Raw genomic sequence first — 19,733 nt, forward strand, 5'->3', positions numbered from 1 at the left:
AGCCAATTCCGTCCACAAACGCCAAAGTTATTAGACATAGAATTTTCAAAAATCCCATAGAGAAAAAATCCTAACTATATATACCTACTGGCGACCGCCAGTAGGTAATATATATATATATATCTATATATATATATATATATATAGATATATATATATATATCTATATATATATATATATATATATATATATATGTATATATATAAGATATTTTCAATCTAGACTGTATCACACAAGATCTAAGAGGAGGTAACTACACATGTAAATTGAGACGTTTGGAGTCGAGATACATTATCGAGCTTCAAACAAAATCTCCAGGAGGTATGAATTCAGGAGAAGAACTATTATCACACCTGTAGAAACTAAGAAACATTTAAGAAGTTTATCTGCTGAGAAACCTGAGCCCGCTGCTGAGAAACCTGAGCCCGCTAGGGACATATCCTAATGTATTTATACAGTAGTATGTTGGAAGAATACAGATCTCATTGTTTCAGTATGCAAACATTGGATGACTTGACCAATTATGATTTTGAAAATTGACGGAGGAACTGTAATAATTTTATAATTGCCTATTTTAGGCTTTATGAATTTGCATACTATGAGTATTTCATTATCTTCCACTACTTGATGAATTTGGATGAAAACTGTATTTAACTGCCAAGATTTATCGTTTATCTAACCATTCATGAATTGAATTGAATCGTTATGAATGCCCATCCAGGGCACTATGACTCATGCACCAACAATTGATTATTCGATCAAGGCAGTGTTACACATCCTAGAATTATCTGAATTGTATAATTATTTGGTTTTATTATTATTTTTTACCGTTTAAAGATGGTGCTTATGATTTTGGACCTTGGTCCTGTTTCTATGTTTTTTACTTGCCATTATTTACACTCGCCTCGCCGCCGCCAGTTTGAAACTGACGAAGGCAAGAGCCGAAACGCGTTTTTCCTGTTTTGTGCAATAAACCGAAGTGGTTTAACTTACTGCGAGTGCTGGTTTTCTGACTTTTGGTCAGGGGAGCTGTAATATATATAAATATATATATATATATATCCTTCAAACTCGCTTTACCAATTTTCACACGAACAAACGAGCGTGGACCCCTTTATTCAGCCAGTGCCGCCATAACGCGTTTCGGGAGATCCCTCCCTTGATCACATGATATATATGCAAAAAAGAAGGAGAGAACTCCGGGTAGTTCCCAAGTTTAGGTGGAAGGCAGCTCTTGTATAGAGCACCCTCAACACCAGCTACACTCTAAATTTGCTCACCTCAAATGTCTGCTTTTCTATCAAAGTTTTAAGCATAGGATTAGCACAGTGCTATCCATGCCGAGATAGAATATAAACACCAAATGAACCTCCAAATTCAGAGGAGCCTCCAACCCTGCAGGGCGGCCTCGGAAAGAACTGGGACATATATATATATAGGCGTGGATGTTAATTTAGACGGGATTTTAGTCATGCTGGAGTGTCTTTGAAGTCACGAGATTGAACATCAAGCACTGTAAAAAAGTATTCTTAATCTAGAATGTCATTTCGGATGGTATTCAAGATGGCGACAGGGGCAGAGATACATGTAGAGAGAGATCCCAGCCTCATCCTTCAGCGAAGGCAATAAAGGCACTCCTGAGTGTCCCTTCTATCGCACTCCTGTAGTTTCCACTTCTCCTTCTCTCTTTCGTCCTTAAACATGGGAAGCGCGCTAAGAGCACACTGATAGGACCAGATGAGCTGGCGGTTCTGTCAGGCTCTGGGCAGGAAGGCTTGGGCATTGTAAATCAAAGATGTCCTGGGAGGTATAAATTCCACAGCATGTTTGTGTCCACAAAAGAGGAACCAGGACCAGGCACAGGTAAGGCTGATGTCCGGCTCACTGAAGGGGAGAAGGGTTGTTTTTGTGAAATATCTGTAGCTACCTCTAGTGAGTTAGCACAAGCTTTTACTTTCCTGCTTCACTCTATGCAGCATCTTTATATTGGGTTTTCCAAGAGGTTTTAAAGCAGGTGGCATCCAGGAACTTTTTCTGGTAAAGACTGGAAAGTGTTCTCTCTCAGTCACTCTTTGAGAGTCGGCACGGTTTTCATTGTTGAGACTAGGTATGTCTGTAGGAGATTCTGGACGTGTGAGGAGTAATGGTGCTCTGACCCTTGTTGAGATGTTCTTATTCTTGCCCCTACCACAGTGAACCCCTCCCTCCCCACAGGGGCATAGCTTCAGGGGGAGGGTGTTTAGGGTGTTACATCCCCCCTAATAAATGTATTTCATGAGAAATAGTTGGGCACAGGCGCCTTCGGTCAGGCATGGTGAGGTGTCTCTCGGATTTCACCAACACATTTTACACACACAATGAACAACGCACAATCACACTCTCCCACTATCTATTTAGAAAAAAATAAAATAATTCACTAAAATATGTTTTTCTCTTAGTATCCCGCCATTCCACATTACTCTCCCTTTTCACTGCCCTTAAGATCCTTTCATGGTCCTTTCTTGTTGTATAATGTATTTTAACATTATGGGGTGTATTTACTAAGATTTTGTGCTGTGTTTGCATCATAAAAGAAAATGCAATTGATGCAAATTCTTTTATTCCCAATTATCTGTCCAGCGTGAAACTTGTTTCGCGCTGGAAATTCACTTGAAAGTAATGCAATGCAGTGCATAGAGCTGCTTTGCTTTAGTTAGTGCCAAGCAGCGATCTATGGGTGGGCATTGACGCAAAAACCTATTTACAAAAAAAAAAATAGACCAAGTTTTGCATCAGAAAATAACGCCCTTTTCAAATAGGCACTTTTCTATCTATGTATGCTGCACTGTTCAGCACACATACAAAGTGAGAAAACGTTTAAAGATATTCTAAGTATGGTATTTTGTACTGAAAGGGCTCCTTTCCAGTACAAAACCTATGCTACTCACACAGACACCCTTGCACTTTGGTGCCAAGGTGTGTGCGTGGTGCAGGGCTACCTGATTGTGCGCAGGCACTAGGGAGAGGGGAGGAAAGTGCCAATACTCTCCTGCTCTCTCCTTCTCACGCAGCGCAGCAGTTTCGGGTGCTGTGTTGCATAAGAATTTGGTAAATAAATAGACTCCTTTGCGCTAGTGTGATTGTTGGGAAATCTGAAGCTTACATCTCCCAATCTTACTCACCAAGCAATGCCCCTGCATCGCAGCCCTTCTGCCGCAGGGTCTATTTCCTAACCCAAAGGGCAAAACAGATCCCTTCTATTTCTCGGGCAGGGTCTTTTCTCCTCTAGGTACTTTGGGGGTGTGCTAGGGGACGGAGTTCAAGTTGTTGCGGCTTTAAATTTATGGTTTGGGTATTTGCAAACTTCAAATTTATGGTTTGGGTATTTGCAAAGTACATACATGCGTTTGCATGTTGGATTCTTGAGCTTAGCCGAGTGTAATATCTGTGTGTCTCTAGGAAGCTTCAGTTCGGAAGTTATCACATACTGATCCCTTCTGCTGTATGACACAAGCAAAAACATTTCCCAAAGATGGTGCAGGAAAGAGACCGAACCACAATCTGTCCTTTAGGAAGTAGAGAGAGATAGACATGCATTTGAAACAGAGGAACAGAGGCAAAGTCTGTTTATCCTGGAGGATCAGAGGCTAGGCGATTGAGGCCATGTTACGTTGTGTTGAGTTTTGTTGTGTTATGCTATGTTTCTGGAATTTAAGTTTAAGTAGCGCAGATCCTGCTACTAAAATGGTCTTGTAGTGCAGCAGGTCCTTTAGTGCCATCAGTATTACTGTGACCTTTCACATGGTACCAGGGTTGCCCCCTCAGGCTTTCTGTTTGGGATCAAGGGCATATTGTGTAACCTATGACATGCAACTTATGTTATTTTAGTTGTGTTGTGTAATGTTCCTGGCACTTTAATAGCCACTGGTATGGTCTTGTAGTGCTTCAGCAGTCCTGTGACCTTTCCTATGTTTCCAGGGTCGCCATCCTAGACCGGAGTATGGTTCACCTGTGATGATGTGTTAAAAACGGGAGTGTTTTGAGAATGGTGGGATGCGCATGAATTTTTGGCAGCCTCAGATTTGATAGGAACTGAGTATCCTTTTTTAGGTACTCCTAGGTAGAGTAAATTCCCATGCCCTACTTTTCCTTCCATGATCACTCGGCTGTGGTCTTCTTCTTCAACCAAATATCTTTGGAATGGCCTAGGTAAAATGAGTTCCTGTATTCTATATTCCTGAGATCTTTGTTGCTATGGTAGTCCCGCTTCTTCATGCAGGAATCTTCGAAACACCTTACACCGAGTGCGCTCCGGTAGCCCCGTTTGCCTCTGGTGATGGATCTTGCTCTGGTGACTCTGATTTTCACCAGACTGTTATGGAGGCTTTAGTTTTTGTCAGAAGATTATCTGATTCTCCTTGTTTGGCCTGTACTGTATTGGGATCGGGTTGTCTTTACATAGTTTTTTCGATGGTTGGATATGGCATCGAAAATATTGTTGAGCATATGAAGGAATGTCCGGGGATTTCGTTGTTTGAAGACTGTATACAGGAGTTGGGTTTTCCATTATTCAGCCAGGACGAGCTTGAATCCATCCTTCACTGCTAGGGGGTGGTTGTTTAGGGTGTTTGCATCCAGTGTTTTGCTTCCATTGATTTTAAAGTATAGCTGAGTGTTGTTGTCAAGGTGTGTGCAAGCATGTAACAAAAGCGGTTTCCAATCCTATGCAAGAGGATGGGGAAGGGACTTATCTTTCTGGTATATCGCATTTTTAGTGGCGTTTGGGAAACCTAAGTCTTCAAGCGACAGGGGTAAAAGCTGGCAGGTCAAGAAGGCTGAGAGGCGTTGAGTTAAGTTTTGGTTACTCCAAACACCTTTTTTAGTCAGCTGGAAGAATTTGAATGGTCAAAGGCTCCGGACAAGTCGAGTATGACTGTGTGGTCAGCATCTTCTATTTTACTTTAAAGAGCAGTGTTTTATGCTACGTCCCATCCTGCAGTTTGAGTGTCCTAGGCAGTTGGTGTGTTCTATGTGGTAGAAGGGAGCATTGGTGGTTGGTGTATGGAAAATGATTGCAACTCATGGTGTGTTGGCTACTGGTTTACAGCTGGCAAGTCTGTATGCATTCTGCTTAGACTTCTTTGGGTTTGACATAATGTGCTTTTATGGTCGGGCTTGACAGTGCAGCTCTTGCCAGACAATTATGTGAGGATCACCAGGACAGGGGCTGTGGCACTGCCCAAAGGTTGGGAGCCAGGAGTAGGTTTGATTTAGCAGAAGCTGTGTGTCCCCACAAAAATGTTCTTGCCCTCCACTGATCTGTTATTACTTTGTTTATTGATCCAGCTGCCTGAGCTTGAACTTTAAGGGGCATTGTAATGCTATTAAAGAGTCTTAGATAACTAGATGAGCTATGGTGTTTTTCTCTGGCAGCAGCACAGATGGGAGGAGGGCAGTCATTAATATACATGGATTTTTAAGATGTTGTGGTAAAGTGCCAATGTTCCTGTCCAGGGCTTTGACACTGTACTCACCGAGTACTCAAGCCCAGCCCTTCCCAAATGTATACCAACTTCACCCACTTATGGGTTAGAATATCCCTGAATGTAGCATGCAGTGCATTATCTAGGAAAGCAGAATGCTGTTTCATCTGCCCTCTGTCTCCACCAGTAGAAAACCTACTCAGACCTTTCCTTTCCATATGGTACCGACGCTCTGAGAGGTACCCGCGTGGCTGGGAAAGAACTAGCTCTAAATTCAGGCCTATTCTATATCTTTGGGTTCACATAGCATGAAACACACAAAAGGTGATGGGGAGTAATGCTTTCAAATAGTCTAGACCAGTGTTTTTTACCATGGGTATTGGTATCTACAAACTCCTCTCAATTTGCAGTCATAGAGAGTAAAGTTCATTATGTGGCAATCTTGCTGAGGTGCAGGGGGCGTGAAAGGTTTAGGCTGTAGCATGTAATTTTTTTTAACACACAATGAAATGTAAATAAGTGTCAATGAACCGTACATATCCAGCAGTTGGGGAAAAAAAATATCTCTTTCTTTGTAAGTGTGATGGAAACAAAGATGTTAATAGGGTCAAAACTAATCAAGGCACTTTACCTGGTGATGCACAAATGATAAATATTTACTGAAACCTGTTATTCACACCTTATCATTTGTGCGCAAAATAGTTTTATTAGTAACACGGTATGCCTGTGCAAATTCAGGAGCCATTTCAATGGAAAATGTGCTTCCTGTAAATGACACTAAGCTTTAGTTGCGTTAAATTTATTATGCCTCGCTCATTAAAACTAGGTGGGTCATAAAGGTTTGTCGTTCTAAAACTTGGGTCGTGGTTTTAAAAGTTTTGGGAAGCACTGGTCTAAACCACTAGCAATTGCTCTGGGTAGCATTCCAACCCATTGTTTTTCGCTCACTGTGCCACTCTAGTTAGAGGCCTTCCTTATGCAAATCAATACTAACCCTGCTCCTCATGGGAACAGCCCATCCCGAGCTGCCAGGTGAGGTCCCCCCCAGTAGAGAACACAAGCAAACAGTCATAGTAGGTCTCATCGGTGAGGTGTATCTTGGATCTTGTGGTACAGCACGCAGGAGATCTACGAGACAAACATGATGGGAGAAATGCTTGCAAATAGGCTAAAGCACAAGTCTGGGTTTCATTCCAACCCTTCATTTTTCGCCCACTGCACCATAAACATGAAATCCCCAAAGGTTCCTGTCTGTTCTGTGTGAGCATCAGTTGGGTTAATCTTCCCTTCCCTCTCCCCACATTCCTCCGATAAGTGCAAGCAGATGTTTCCTGAGTGTGTGAGGCCCTGTAATACTTTTCCTCTAATTATCCGGATAGGCATCTCCCAGCAGTGCAACTGCACTGTAATGCCCTTTCGATCTCCCACAGGTCCTCATAGTAGTTATTCCAGCCTTTTCTTGGGCTAAAGAAAATCTAAGGTCAGTCACTGAAGAAGTTGAGAGCCTGGCTGATCCAGTCTGGGGGCTGCCAGGGCCTAGGCATCTTTACTAAATGTATACAGCAATTTAAGCCCATCAATTAATTACAATGCATTGGAGAGACATTCTCCTTCTTATTTCTAAGCAATGCCATAGAAATGCGAAGTTTACATATCAATCTTCGTAGAAGTAAAGGTTGCTTTAGCGTGGGCAGGAAGTAACAGTTTTGAATTGTGTTACGGAGAAGCCACACCAGCTATTTGCTTGGTATGTCTCACTTCTGCACGCTATAAACCCTATAGATCTTGGGCTCCATGGAATATTTTTATGAAAGACAATGTTAGAAGCATGCTTTTACTCAACATCTTCAGCCCATTGATTCTGACATGTGCTTGCAACAGCTTGTCCCAGTCAGACAAGCCAGGTCAGCCGCATGCCATGTTTTAAAATATTTCATATGAACAGTACTAAGCCACACTGTAGCCCATATGAGACATTGGACTTTTTGCAACTGTTTTAGTTTATCGCATTATTTCAGTAGCCTTACCTGCAAGTAAAATAAAGCCAACTGGGTTACAAATTACATGCCGTTTTTTTTTTTTTTTTTTTTATTTATTTATACAGAAACACATGAGTCGGTTGATACAGAAACACACAAAAAAAAAAACAGCGAAAGGGGAAAGCAATTTTTTTTTTCCGATCCAGTAGATCTCCAGCACTTGACTTTTTGAAGCATAAAAAAAAATATGAATAAACAGAATTATATACGAGGCAATCTTCATTAAATCCATCAGGAGATTATACAAAATCAAGATAGGTCCCCCCATTTACATCTCGAGATAGTTTGTAACTAACCCCCAAATCTGTTCCCCGATCTTCTTTCTGCGGGAGCTCTTTAAGGCATAGAGACTATGCTCCATGTTGTGTATCGAAAAAAAGCGAGCCCGCCAGGCTTCAAAAGCGGGCGGTTCTTGTTGCAACCATGCAGATGCAATACATAGCCTGTACACTGCAGTTACTAAAAAAATAAATTTAGCATGTTTCTTTGGGATGCTAGTATTCACTGTGCCCATTTCAACACCCAATAGTATCTGCGTTGCTGATAATTGTATCTGACTACCCACAATTGCCGAGACACATTTTTCTATCTGAGACAACAAGGGAGCTAACATAGTGCATGTACAAAAGATATGAACATCATGCGCTGAGGTGAACCCACACCGAAAGCATTTACCTATTGCATCTCCCGACCATTTAGACACCTTATCTGGGGTATAATATAGATTATAGATTGATTTAAAATGTTGAGCCACCAACTTTGCCGACAAGAATAGTTCTTTAGCCATAACTATTGAAGTTTCTAATTGAATGTCCTGTCTGCCTAGTTTAGCACACCATTTACTGTTCTGCTGCTCTAGATCATTTTCTTTAGTGTCTAACAAATGTTTATATAATGCTCCAATTCTTACCCCTTTCATAATGTCTTCAATCAAAGAATTCGGCTTAAAGTTACCTCCCAAACCCATTAAATAGTTACGAATCTGTAGGTATTTTCCAAAATGGTCTCTAGGGAGAGGATATTGTTCTCGTAATCGTTCAAAAGATTTACAATAACTAGCGTCATACAGATCCCCCACCACTCTAATGCCTTTCTCCCTCCAATTAAGTACAATTCTATCCCAGACATCTAAAGGTAGGAAAAACGACGATAAGAATGGGGTGAACCACGTTATTCTCCCAAGACCCAATAGCCTCCTAACTGTATGCCAAGCCTTATATGCAGCTGTCATAGTCTTAAAACGTGTACGTTTGTAGTAGCTTTGTTCAAGATACTTAAATAAACAGTTTTTTAACTTTTACCCCCAGCAACATTTGATAGATCGATGGAGAATCTGCGGGTCTTGCTGGATCTTCGCCAGTTAATAAAATTCCCATTCCTTGCAACATACACGCATAATAATAAAGTGTGAAATCCGGAACCGACCAACCTCCCACATTTCTTGGGAGAATCATGAAGCGCCTAGCCCTTCTAGCCTTCCCTCCAGACCACATAAAACGCATATTACATGCCGTTTTTTATGTGTCACATACACTGACAGGTATTAAGCAGCCTCCCAGTGGGGAGCATTTGCAATGCAATAGGTCTTGCATTTACGCGAGGCCTATTGCATTGTAAATGATAGACATCATGGACAACGGGAGGGAGGGCCGGCAGGGGGAAGAAGGCGTAGACAAGGGGCTGGGAGAAGAAGGCACGGACAATGGACTGGCGAGGGGGAGAAGGCACGGACAACGAGAAAGTAGGCAGGGGGAGGGGAGTAGGCACGAACAATGGGTGGGAGGGCAGGGTGGAGGGAAAGAAGGCACCAAAGCATGTCGTGCCTGCAATAGGAGAACCTCATTAAAGAAAAGAGTGCTCACAGTCCAAATAACAAGTACCGTGTAACAACCGAAGTAAAGGGGCTCGTTGCCATGGGAGGTGACAAGTGAAGAGGAGGCGGTACTAAGGAGGGACTAACAAGCCTATTGACAAATCAGAAGCCAGTATTTAGGGCAACAATGACACAAGCCAATGGCAAATATGGGTGGAGAGTGGGTGGGGCTTCTATTCCCTACACCTCTACAATATGTCTCGCAGAGCAGCGAATGCGCTCTGGCTTGACCTAAAAAGACAAGATCTGAGGGGCCTGTGAAAGGATGGATTTCCCTCTACTCCTCCCATGCTTGAATGGCCTATCATACACTGATAGCTGTCCCTTCACTGTTAACGTAGTGTTTCCTGTCATCTCTTTGCACAGTTGTTAACCCCTTCCCTGACTTTGCATTTCCTAACCCACATACTTGAGTCCTGTTGTACACCACACATCAGTGCCCTGTCGTCCTGCCTCTTTATTGTCCTGTTGTTCTCTCTACTGCCCCCTTATTAGTGGCCTTTCTTACTATACCCTTTACCTATACCCACCATAGTAAATGACCTTCCTCAAGGTCCCCTGATCCCTTAATAATGCCTTATGACACTCTCCCTTACCCCCTTATTAGTAGCCTTTCTTACTATACCCTTTCCCCATAGCCCCATTCATTCGTGACCTATCTCAAGGTCTCTTGATCTCCGATTAGTGCCCTTTGCCTCTTTTACTGACCTTTCTCACTATACCATTCACCCGAATCCCCTATAATTAGTGGCCTGTGTAACTATACTCTCCTTCTACTTTCCCCTTTATTAGTGGTCTCTCACACTGTGCTCTTCCCTTACACCCCTCTTGACTAGTGGCATGTCTCACTATCCCCTTTCCTGTTTCCTGTCTCTCATGCATGCACACATTGTATTTGTCTTCTTTGTCTCTTCCTTACTCTTGTGCTTCCCTCCACAGTGTTGTGGTGGTTTGAGCCATGTCTGAGGATCCTGTGAAGAGAGAAAGCAGCTGTGGAGAGGAGGCTCCACACAGACATGAGAAGATACCTCTGGGGGTCCCTGCTGGTCACTTGGAGAGCCTGGTGCTCCAGGATTCACCTTTCTATGGCACTTTTGAAGCCTGGAAGAAAGGGGGCCGCCTGTTCTCTGCCTTGCTCACCATCAACCTCCTGCTGCTGGGCTGTGCACTGGTCAGTAGCGGTGCTTTCGGGAATGTGGCTGTCCAGGAGGTGGAGGTGCTGGCTTTCATCACCACGCTCATGATTCTGTCCAGCGCCTGGATGCTCTTTTACCTGCTGTACACTGCCAGAAAGAACAGAGACACCTCCTGCAAGGACTCCCACGCTGGACCTATTTGGCTGAGAGGTAAAGCCGGGTTGCAGCGGGTGGGAGTTGCGGGGGTGGCGGGGGTGGGTACAGGCTGTTTAATATGCAGGTTCCCAATAATTGAATGGGGAGAAGTACTGAAGTTCTGTGCAGCGACTAGGGTGTGAAGATTAAAACCTTGTTTACCAGGGAAGACCATTATATATCAACATAGCCATCTCTACAACAGGGCAACCACTCTGAAATACTCCAAACCACCTGTCATAATAAATCAGCTTCGTAGCTCACAGGTGCTAATAACACTGAGGCACATAAGCCACTGTTGTCATACATGTTTCCTCTTGATCTCTCGTAAAACAAATCCTCTAGATTCTGTATATCTGACACTGTCTCTTCCAATAGGAATAATGCACAGGATGCGGATTCATATTTGCTAATATATATACTGCTATATATGGCTCTCAATCCATAGCTGCAATCCCAGAAATTTTGAAACAAATCCAAGGGGAACAAGGGGCGACACTTGCCATATATCTGGGCATGAAGTTGAATCAGTGACAAAATATCGGAAGCACAAATATCATGTGGACAGAATATCGAGTTAAAAACATCAAGGACAAGAATATCTATATCTATATATATATATATATATATATATATATATATATATATATATATATATATATATATTATATATATATATATATATATATATATTCCACTCGCTTGGCCCGGGCAGAGGCTTCCGAGCGCTTCTCTCGGCGGTGCGAGGGAGATTGCAGCAGGGCCCCGCTGCTCAAAATTACATCGGTTTCTGCAAAAAGCAGAGGTTCTCCCGCACTCCCGGTATTAAAGTACGACTGTCACACAATTTTGTCGTTTACATTTTCATTTTTATCAACAGCTCGTAATCAGCATACTCCTCGACGCGTTTCGCGGCACCACGCCGCTTTCTCACGAGGCAAAGTTACATTTGTGCATTTGTGTCATCATATTTAAATAAAGTATTGTGTTCACTTCAAAAAAATGGGAAGGGAGTGGTGGGAAGTGACAAATTACAATTAACTTCCTGTGCAAAGTGCAGCTAAGCATTATGGTCCATGTAGTTCTTAATTCAAAACATTTGAAAAAACTCATAATTTTGTTACGTAATACCCATTGTTACTTATGCTTTTGCTCTATCTATTGATGGCTGTTTAATAAATTATTAAACATTTCAAAAACTTCATTTTAGCCCTCTGGTGGGCATAATTTCTTATATAACATTTAATTAACATTGTTTATTTCCTCCAGTGGATTGCCATAAAAGTTCAATGTCTTTAAATTTCAGCCAGTTGTTCATTTCAATCATAGTGTTATATTCTTCCTATGGGCCTTAATTGCTCAAGGGGGTGTTTCATTCATGGTTATAGTGACTTTGCTCTGCACAGTTAGTATATAATCAGCTAGGTTCCTTGAAGTGAAAAAGGTGCACATTAAATCATGGTTAAAAAATGGGTGACATTGAAGAGAAGGACAGAACAAATTGTCTTTTGAGCAATTAATTACACTTCTCGGGCATTGATGTTACAGATGGTAATGAAGTTCTTCATCCTGGTTCAAACCATGAGGGGTTAATGTTCGAAAGTTTAGGATGTGTTTTGATTCCTTCTGTCTTAGGATTCTGACTCGATCGCCACCGCGTGGGTTGTTGATGACGCTTTCAATGGCGTAAAATTTTAATTTCTTCCAGTCACTGTTGTGTTCTTTTTCCATGTGTCTTGAGATGGCATTACTTCTGTCACAATTTGTTGTTGCCCTTACGTGCTCAAGGATTCGCTTTTTCAATTCGCACTTCGTGCTTCCCACGTATTTTAAGGCACATGGACATTCCACTATATAAATGACGTATTCACTTTTACAATTGATGAGCTGTTGTATTTTCCAAATTCTGTTATTCGCCATTGTAATTTCCTTTTTCTTTTCCGCAATGGCACATACCTTGCATCCTGAGCATTTGAAGAAGCCCTTTACTTTCGGCCAAGCTTCTGGTTTTTTTGGCATTTGGAAATGGCTGTGTACTAATTTGTCCCGGAGGTTTTTTGCCCTTTTATACGTCACTTGTGGATGATCCCCTACGATCTTTGCAGTTGTCTGGTCCATGTGTAAGATATGCCAATTTTTTCTCAAGACTGCTAAGACTTGGTTGTTGCTGGTTGAGTAGGTTGTTATCAGTCTAAACTTATTGTCTTCATTTTTTGATGTTTTCTTTTCAGCAATTAAATCAGTTCGTGATCGTTTTTCAGTTCTCTCTAAGGCAGACTCAATTGTGCTTTGGTTGTACATCCTCTTTTTGAATCTTGATTCCGCCTTTTGGCGGTGCTTTAACCATTCATCTTGTTTTGAACAAATTCGTTTTATACGGAGGAATTCCCCGTACGGAATATTTTTGATTAAGCTGTTCTGATGAAAGCTCTGTGCATGTAGCACCGAATTTGTAGCAGTTGTTTTGCGATGAAGCGTCGTGTGTACCTCACTGTTTTCAATATATATCTCTGTGTCGAGAAACACCACTCTCGATTCATTTATCTCATAGGTGAATTTGAGATTATAGTTTGAATTGTTCAAGATGTTGAAATATTCAGAGAATTCTTCTTTTGTGCCGTCCCATACTAGGAGAAGGTCGTCGATATATCGAAGCCAAGTTACTGTTTTGTTTTGGTATCTTTCATTTTCAATTCTCCAAGCCCATTCTTGCTCCCAGAGTCCCATTGTCAAACAGGCATACGAAGGGCTAAAGGAAAAGCCCATCGCTGTGCCTTTGATTTGCTTATACATTTGGTCCCCGAATACAAATGCATTTTGTGTCAAGCACAACTCGATCATCTCTTTTAGCATCTTGTTATGGCTTGTGTATTGTATGTCTCGATCTGCCAAAAATTGTTCACATGCTCTCAGGCCAATGTCATTTTGTATATTTGAATACAGAGACACCACGTCCATGGTTACTAATTTGTACGTGGTCTGCCATGGCGTTTCCTGTAAATGTCGTAAGAGATCCCCAGTGTCTTGGAGGTATGATGTTAGACCCTTCACATATGGTAGTAAGAAGATGTCCAAATAGTTGGCAATGGGCTCTAGGAGAGATTCCTTTGCGGAGATTATAGGTCTCCCTGGTGGTTTCGTGGGATGTTTATGTAATTTCGGCAAAAAGTAAATAGTGGCCATTTTGGGAAAAGGGGTTTTGAGGTATTTTACTTCATCTTCATTCAACAAATTTTGAGCCAGCCAGCCATCCAGTTTTATGTCTAATTCTTCCTTCCATTTGTTCATAGGATTGCTTGGAAGCTTTATGTAATATTCCTTGTTTTTAAGTTGTGAATTCGCCTCCTTCATGTAGGTGTCTTTGTCCAGGATGACGACGTTGCATGCCAGAAAAAACCAACCAGGAGAGGCAAGCGGCAACACAAACAAAAATTCTGGAGAGGGGCGCGTGGGAACAATGACCCGAAGCATGCGTCAGAAATGGAATTAGAACCAGGCACAGTGTCACAGTCTGAATCCGAAATTGAAGATACGGACCAAGAACTAGAAGTAGTCAACCTATCCAAGCGAAATCTTACTGAGATAGAATCAAACATTCTAAAAAGAGGATTAAGTTTCTGCCCTACCAATAACATTGACCTAGCAGAGACTAGAATCAGGGAGACCTATAATCTCCGCTAAGGAATCTCTCCTAGAGCCCATTGCCAACTATTTGGACATCTTCTTACTACCATATGTGAAGGGTCTAACATCATACCTCCAAGACACTGGGGATCTCTTACGACATTTACAGGAAACGCCATGGCAGACCACGTACAAATTAGTAACCATGGACGTGGTGTCTCTGTATTCAAATATACAAAATGACATTGGCCTGAGAGCATGTGAACAATTTTTGGCAGATCGAGACATACAATACACAAGCCATAACAAGATGCTAAAAGAGATGATCGAGTTGTGCTTGACACAAAATGCATTTGTATTCGGGGACCAAATGTATAAGCAAATCAAAGGCACAGCGATGGGCTTTTCCTTTAGCCCTTCGTATGCCTGTTTGACAATGGGACTCTGGGAGCAAGAATGGGCTTGGAGAATTGAAAATGAAAGATACCAAAACAAAACAGTAACTTGGCTTCGATATATCGACGACCTTCTCCTAGTATGGGACGGCACAAAAGAAGAATTCTCTGAATATTTCAACATCTTGAACAATTCAAACTATAATCTCAAATTCACCTATGAGATAAATGAATCGAGAGTGGTGTTTCTCGACACAGAGATATATATTGAAAACAGTGAGGTACACACGACGCTTCATCGCAAAACAACTGCTACAAATTCGGTGCTACATGCACAGAGCTTTCATCAGAACAGCTTAATCAAAAATATTCCGTACGGGGAATTCCTCCGTATAAAACGAATTTGCTCAAAACAAGATGAATGGTTAAAGCACCGCCAAAAGGCGGAATCAAGATTCAAAAAGAGGATGTACAACCAAAGCACAATTGAGTCTGCCTTAGAGAGAACTGAAAAACGATCACAAACTGATTTAATTGCTGAAAAGAAAACATCAAAAAATGAAGACAATAAGATTAGACTGATAACAACCTACTCAACCAGCAACAACCAAGTCTTAGCAGTCTTGAGAAAAAATTGGCATATCTTACACATGGACCAGACAACTGCAAAGATCGTAGGGGATCATCCACAAGTGACGTATAAAAGGGCAAAAAACCTCCGGGACAAATTAGTACACAGCCATTTCCAAATGCCAAAAAACCAGAAGCTTGGCCGAAAGTAAAGGGCTTCTTCAAATGCTCAGGATGCAAGGTATGTGCCATTGCGGAAAAGAAAAAGGAAATTACAATGGCGAATAATAGAATTTGGAAAATACAACAGCTCATCAATTGTAAAAGTGAATACGTCATTTATATAGTGGAATGTCCATGTGCCTTAAAATACGTGGGAAGCACGAAGTGCGAATTGAAAAAGCGAATCCTTGAGCACGTAAGGGCAACAACAAATTGTGACAGAAGTAATGCCATCTCAAGACACATGGAAAAAGAACACAACAGTGACTGGAAGAAATTAAAATTTTACGCCATTGAAAGCGTCATCAACAACCCACGCGGTGGCGATCGAGTCAGAATCCTAAGACAGAAGGAATCAAAACACATCCTAAACTTTCGAACATTAACCCCTCATGGTTTGAACCAGGATGAAGAACTTCATTACCATCTGTAACATCAATGCCCGAGAAGTGTAATTAATTGCTCAAAAGACAATTTGTTCTGTCCTTCTCTTCAATGTCACCCATTTTTTAACCATGATTTAATGTGCACCTTTTTCACTTCAAGGAACCTAGCTGATTATATACTAACTGTGCAGAGCAAAGTCACTATAACCATGAATGAAACACCCCCTTGAGCAATTAAGGCCCATAGGAAGAATATAACACTATGATTGAAATGAACAACTGGCTGAAATTTAAAGACATTGAACTTTTATGGCAATCCACTGGAGGAAATAAACAATGTTAATTAAATGTTATATAAGAAATTATGCCCACCAGAGGGCTAAAATGAAGTTTTTGAAATGTTTAATAATTTATTAAACAGCCATCAATAGATAGAGCAAAAGCATAAGTAACAATGGGTATTACGTAACAAAATTATGAGTTTTTTCAAATGTTTTGAATTAAGAACTACATGGACCATAATGCTTAGCTGCACTTTGCACAGGAAGTTAATTGTAATTTGTCACTTCCCACCACTCCCTTCCCATTTTTTTGAAGTGAACACAATACTTTATTTAAATATGATGACACAAATGCACAAATGTAACTTTGCCTCGTGAGAAAGCGGCGTGGTGCCGCGAAACGCGTCGAGGAGTATGCTGATTACGAGCTGTTGATAAAAATGAAAATTTAAACGACAAAATTGTGTGACAGTCGTACTTTAATACCGGGAGTGCGGGAGAACCTCTGCTTTTTGCAGAAACCGATGTAATATATATATATATATATATATATATATATATATATATATATATATATATATATATATGTATATATATATATCGTCACAATGTGATCCAGCAGGTCATGAGAGTGCTCACCAGTGTGTGCTCGGCTCAGGGGTCGGATCCTGACCCAAAAGTTACTTTTTCATACAAAAGGAGCGGCACAACCAGATAGTTTTTTAAAGCCTTTTAATCAAAGCTTCACCCCACCAACGCGTTTTTGCCGTGAGCAAAGCCTTGTGTGGCTGAAACGCGTTGGTGGGGTGAAGCTTTGATTAAAAGGCTTTAAAAACTATCTGGTTGTGCCGCTCCTTTTGTATGAATATATATATATATATATATATATATTCCAACTCAACCTTGACACAGGATACGCAGAGGAGACGACGCCAATGTGGTGAAAATATATTTCCTTTATTGTTGCTTTCAACGCGTTTCGCCTGACCCAGCAGGCTTGGTCACGAATAAAGTTTTGTGAATACAAACAACATTTAAAGTGCACTGGTACCATGTGACTTGTCACATGGCCCATAAAATCCATAGAACTGAACAAAAGACTTTCTTTTACGCTGTATAAGTTGCTGAATTCTGTCAACAATCCTTTCCTGCTGAACGGCTAAATTACATTAGTAATTCCAGAAAATGTTTATCGTTTTAGAAAGTAAATAAGCTCCAGGAAAAATAATGTAATATCAGATACAAATGGTCGCATTGGTGGTTGTCACTTAATATTATATAAATACGGCATTGATAATCAGTTATATAGTCAATTAAGCCCCAGTGGGCATAAACACAATATAGACCTCAATACTTAACCATGCTCTTCATTCGTATATAAAATTGATACCCTGGTAGCTAAAATACTCCCATAAGGGAATATATGTTACTCTCCACATTCCGTTCGCCATAAGGAATTATACCCACAGTAACGCCTTACGAAACAGCAACTTTGAAAGTTCTTACAGCTTAACAGTGCAGCCCAAGTGGGCCAAACGTTCAGTTCAACATAAAGTGAAAAAATAAAATTTTATAACCAAACAAAACCTTAAAAAAGGAAACTGGATGCCACTGTCTATGAAGCAATAGTCTGAATAATAATATTCAATCAACAATACAATATCAATCGATAATTATAGGTGCGTATATAGATCTTCTTCAATATTCAATCCATAAGGGCTTTTAGAATTTAATTTCACAATGTACCATGATTCGAGCTTACGTAGCCTCTTAATCCTGTCACCCCCTCTTTCATTCACAGGTATCGAATCGATAACAAAGTAAGTCAAACCGCCAACATCCTTGTCATGAAATCTTTCAAAATGCCGGGCGACCGGATATGATCTATCTGCATTTTTGATCGCCCGTAGATGTTGTAACACCCGTTGATGGACGGGTTTGATTGTGCTCTCCACATATTGCAGGTTACATTCACATTTCAAAACATAGATGGCATAGTCAGTTTTACAGTCATATTGTCCCTTTATCTTTTTTACCCTGTTAGAGAGGCCTGGTTTGTATGTACTGACATTTTTCCCATGCTCGCAAGCTTTACATTTACTACATTTCAAAAATCCATCCTTTCTTGCTATCCAATTACTCTTTCTTGACCTTGGCCACCATGGTTTTCACTAACATTTGTTTAAATGATTTCGCTTTACGAAAGGTAATAAGGGGTCGACTAGCTAACGAAGGGCCTAGAATTGGATCATTCTTGATGAAATGCCAGTGTCGTGCCAGTATCTTCCTTATGGAGCCATCCAGCCTATTATAGTTAGTAATCAATCTGCATTCGTTTTCATTCATACCTTTCCTCCTCTCCCTGTGCTTTAAAAGGACATCTTCTCTAGTTCTTTGCCCGACTTTAACAAATGAGCTATTTAAACAGTTCTCACTATACCCACATTGTTTAAATCTTGATTTAAGAGTACTCAATTCACGTTCTCTCTCTGTAGGGTCACTACAGTTCCTTAAGACTCTCAAACCCTCCCCAAAGGGGATACTATTCACCAGGTTAGTGGGATGGAAACTACTCGCGTGTAACACGGTGTTCCCAGATGTTTCCTTCCTATAGAGCTTAGTGTGTAACTTATTGTCTATTATATAGACTGTTAAATCAAGAAAGTTTACAGACTCAGTGCTCACAGTACTAGTCAATTTTAAGTTCAAACTGTTCTTCTGTAATTTAGCCAAGAATACATTTAAGTCAGGAATTGTTCACTTCCACACAAGAAACAGGTCGTCAATAAAGCGACTCCAATGTAGGATGTTGTTGTCCCACTCCTCGTGACATTGCTTCCGGATCACCTGCTCCTCCCACCAGCCCATATGCAAATTAGCATAGCTGGGGGCGAAGCAGGTGCCCATTGCAGTGCCACACGTCTGATGAAATAGTTCATCATTGAAGATGAAGTAATTATTCTTCAAACAGGTTGAGACCATCGAAAGAAGCATTTGAGTATGGGCCCAAAGTTTGATTGGTCTATTCCCCAGGAAGTGTCTTACAGCATTAAGACCATCACTGTGTTTAATGCTGGTATAAAGAGTGGTTACATCAATTGTCACCAATACCATGTCATCTTCCCAAGGGATGTCATAAATAGACTTAAGAAATGCCCCAGTGTCCAGTATGTATGATGGAAGCAATGCAACTAGTGGATTGAGATAGGAATCGATAAACTTGGAAGTGTTTTCAAGTCCACTGCCTATCGCAGAGATAATAGGTCTGCCCGGAAGATCACAGAGATCTTTGTGGACCTTAGGTAGTAGATAGAAAACCGGAGTTACCGGATTAACTATTTTCAGAAATCTATATTCATCATGTGTGATCAATTGCTGGCCAAACCAATTATCAAGCTCAGAGTTGTATTGTGTGTGACTGTTTGTCATAATTTCTGATTTAATCCTCATATAACATGACCTGTTGTTTAACTGTTTATAGGTTTCAGAAAGATATTTTTGCCTATCCCAAAGAACCACGTTCCCACCTTTATCTGCATTGCGCACAAT

At 40.9% G+C, this 19,733-nt stretch overlaps 1 protein-coding gene across 2 annotated transcripts in view; it reads left to right on the plus strand.

The window, feature by feature from the left end:
• The first annotated feature begins 1,619 nt into the window (after nucleotides 1–1,619).
• The window catches only part of LOC144770176 (proton channel OTOP2-like), a 122,351-nt gene continuing 104,237 nt past the window's right edge, over nucleotides 1,620–19,733 (plus strand). Inside the window, exons 1-2 of one of the 2 annotated variants that reach the window (XM_078654482.1) lie at nucleotides 1,620–1,864; nucleotides 10,315–10,721. In XM_078654482.1, the coding sequence (XP_078510608.1) occupies nucleotides 10,334–10,721 (388 nt within the window). In that variant the 5' untranslated portion in view covers nucleotides 1,620–1,864; nucleotides 10,315–10,333. Of the gene's footprint in view, nucleotides 2,053–10,314; nucleotides 10,722–19,733 lie in introns of both variants that reach the window. The other variant, XM_078654483.1, reaches the window with a different exon arrangement.

The sequence above is a fragment of the Lissotriton helveticus genome, chromosome 7 (assembly GCF_964261635.1).
Source record: "Lissotriton helveticus chromosome 7, aLisHel1.1, whole genome shotgun sequence".
Classification (NCBI taxonomy): domain Eukaryota; kingdom Metazoa; phylum Chordata; class Amphibia; order Caudata; family Salamandridae; genus Lissotriton; species Lissotriton helveticus.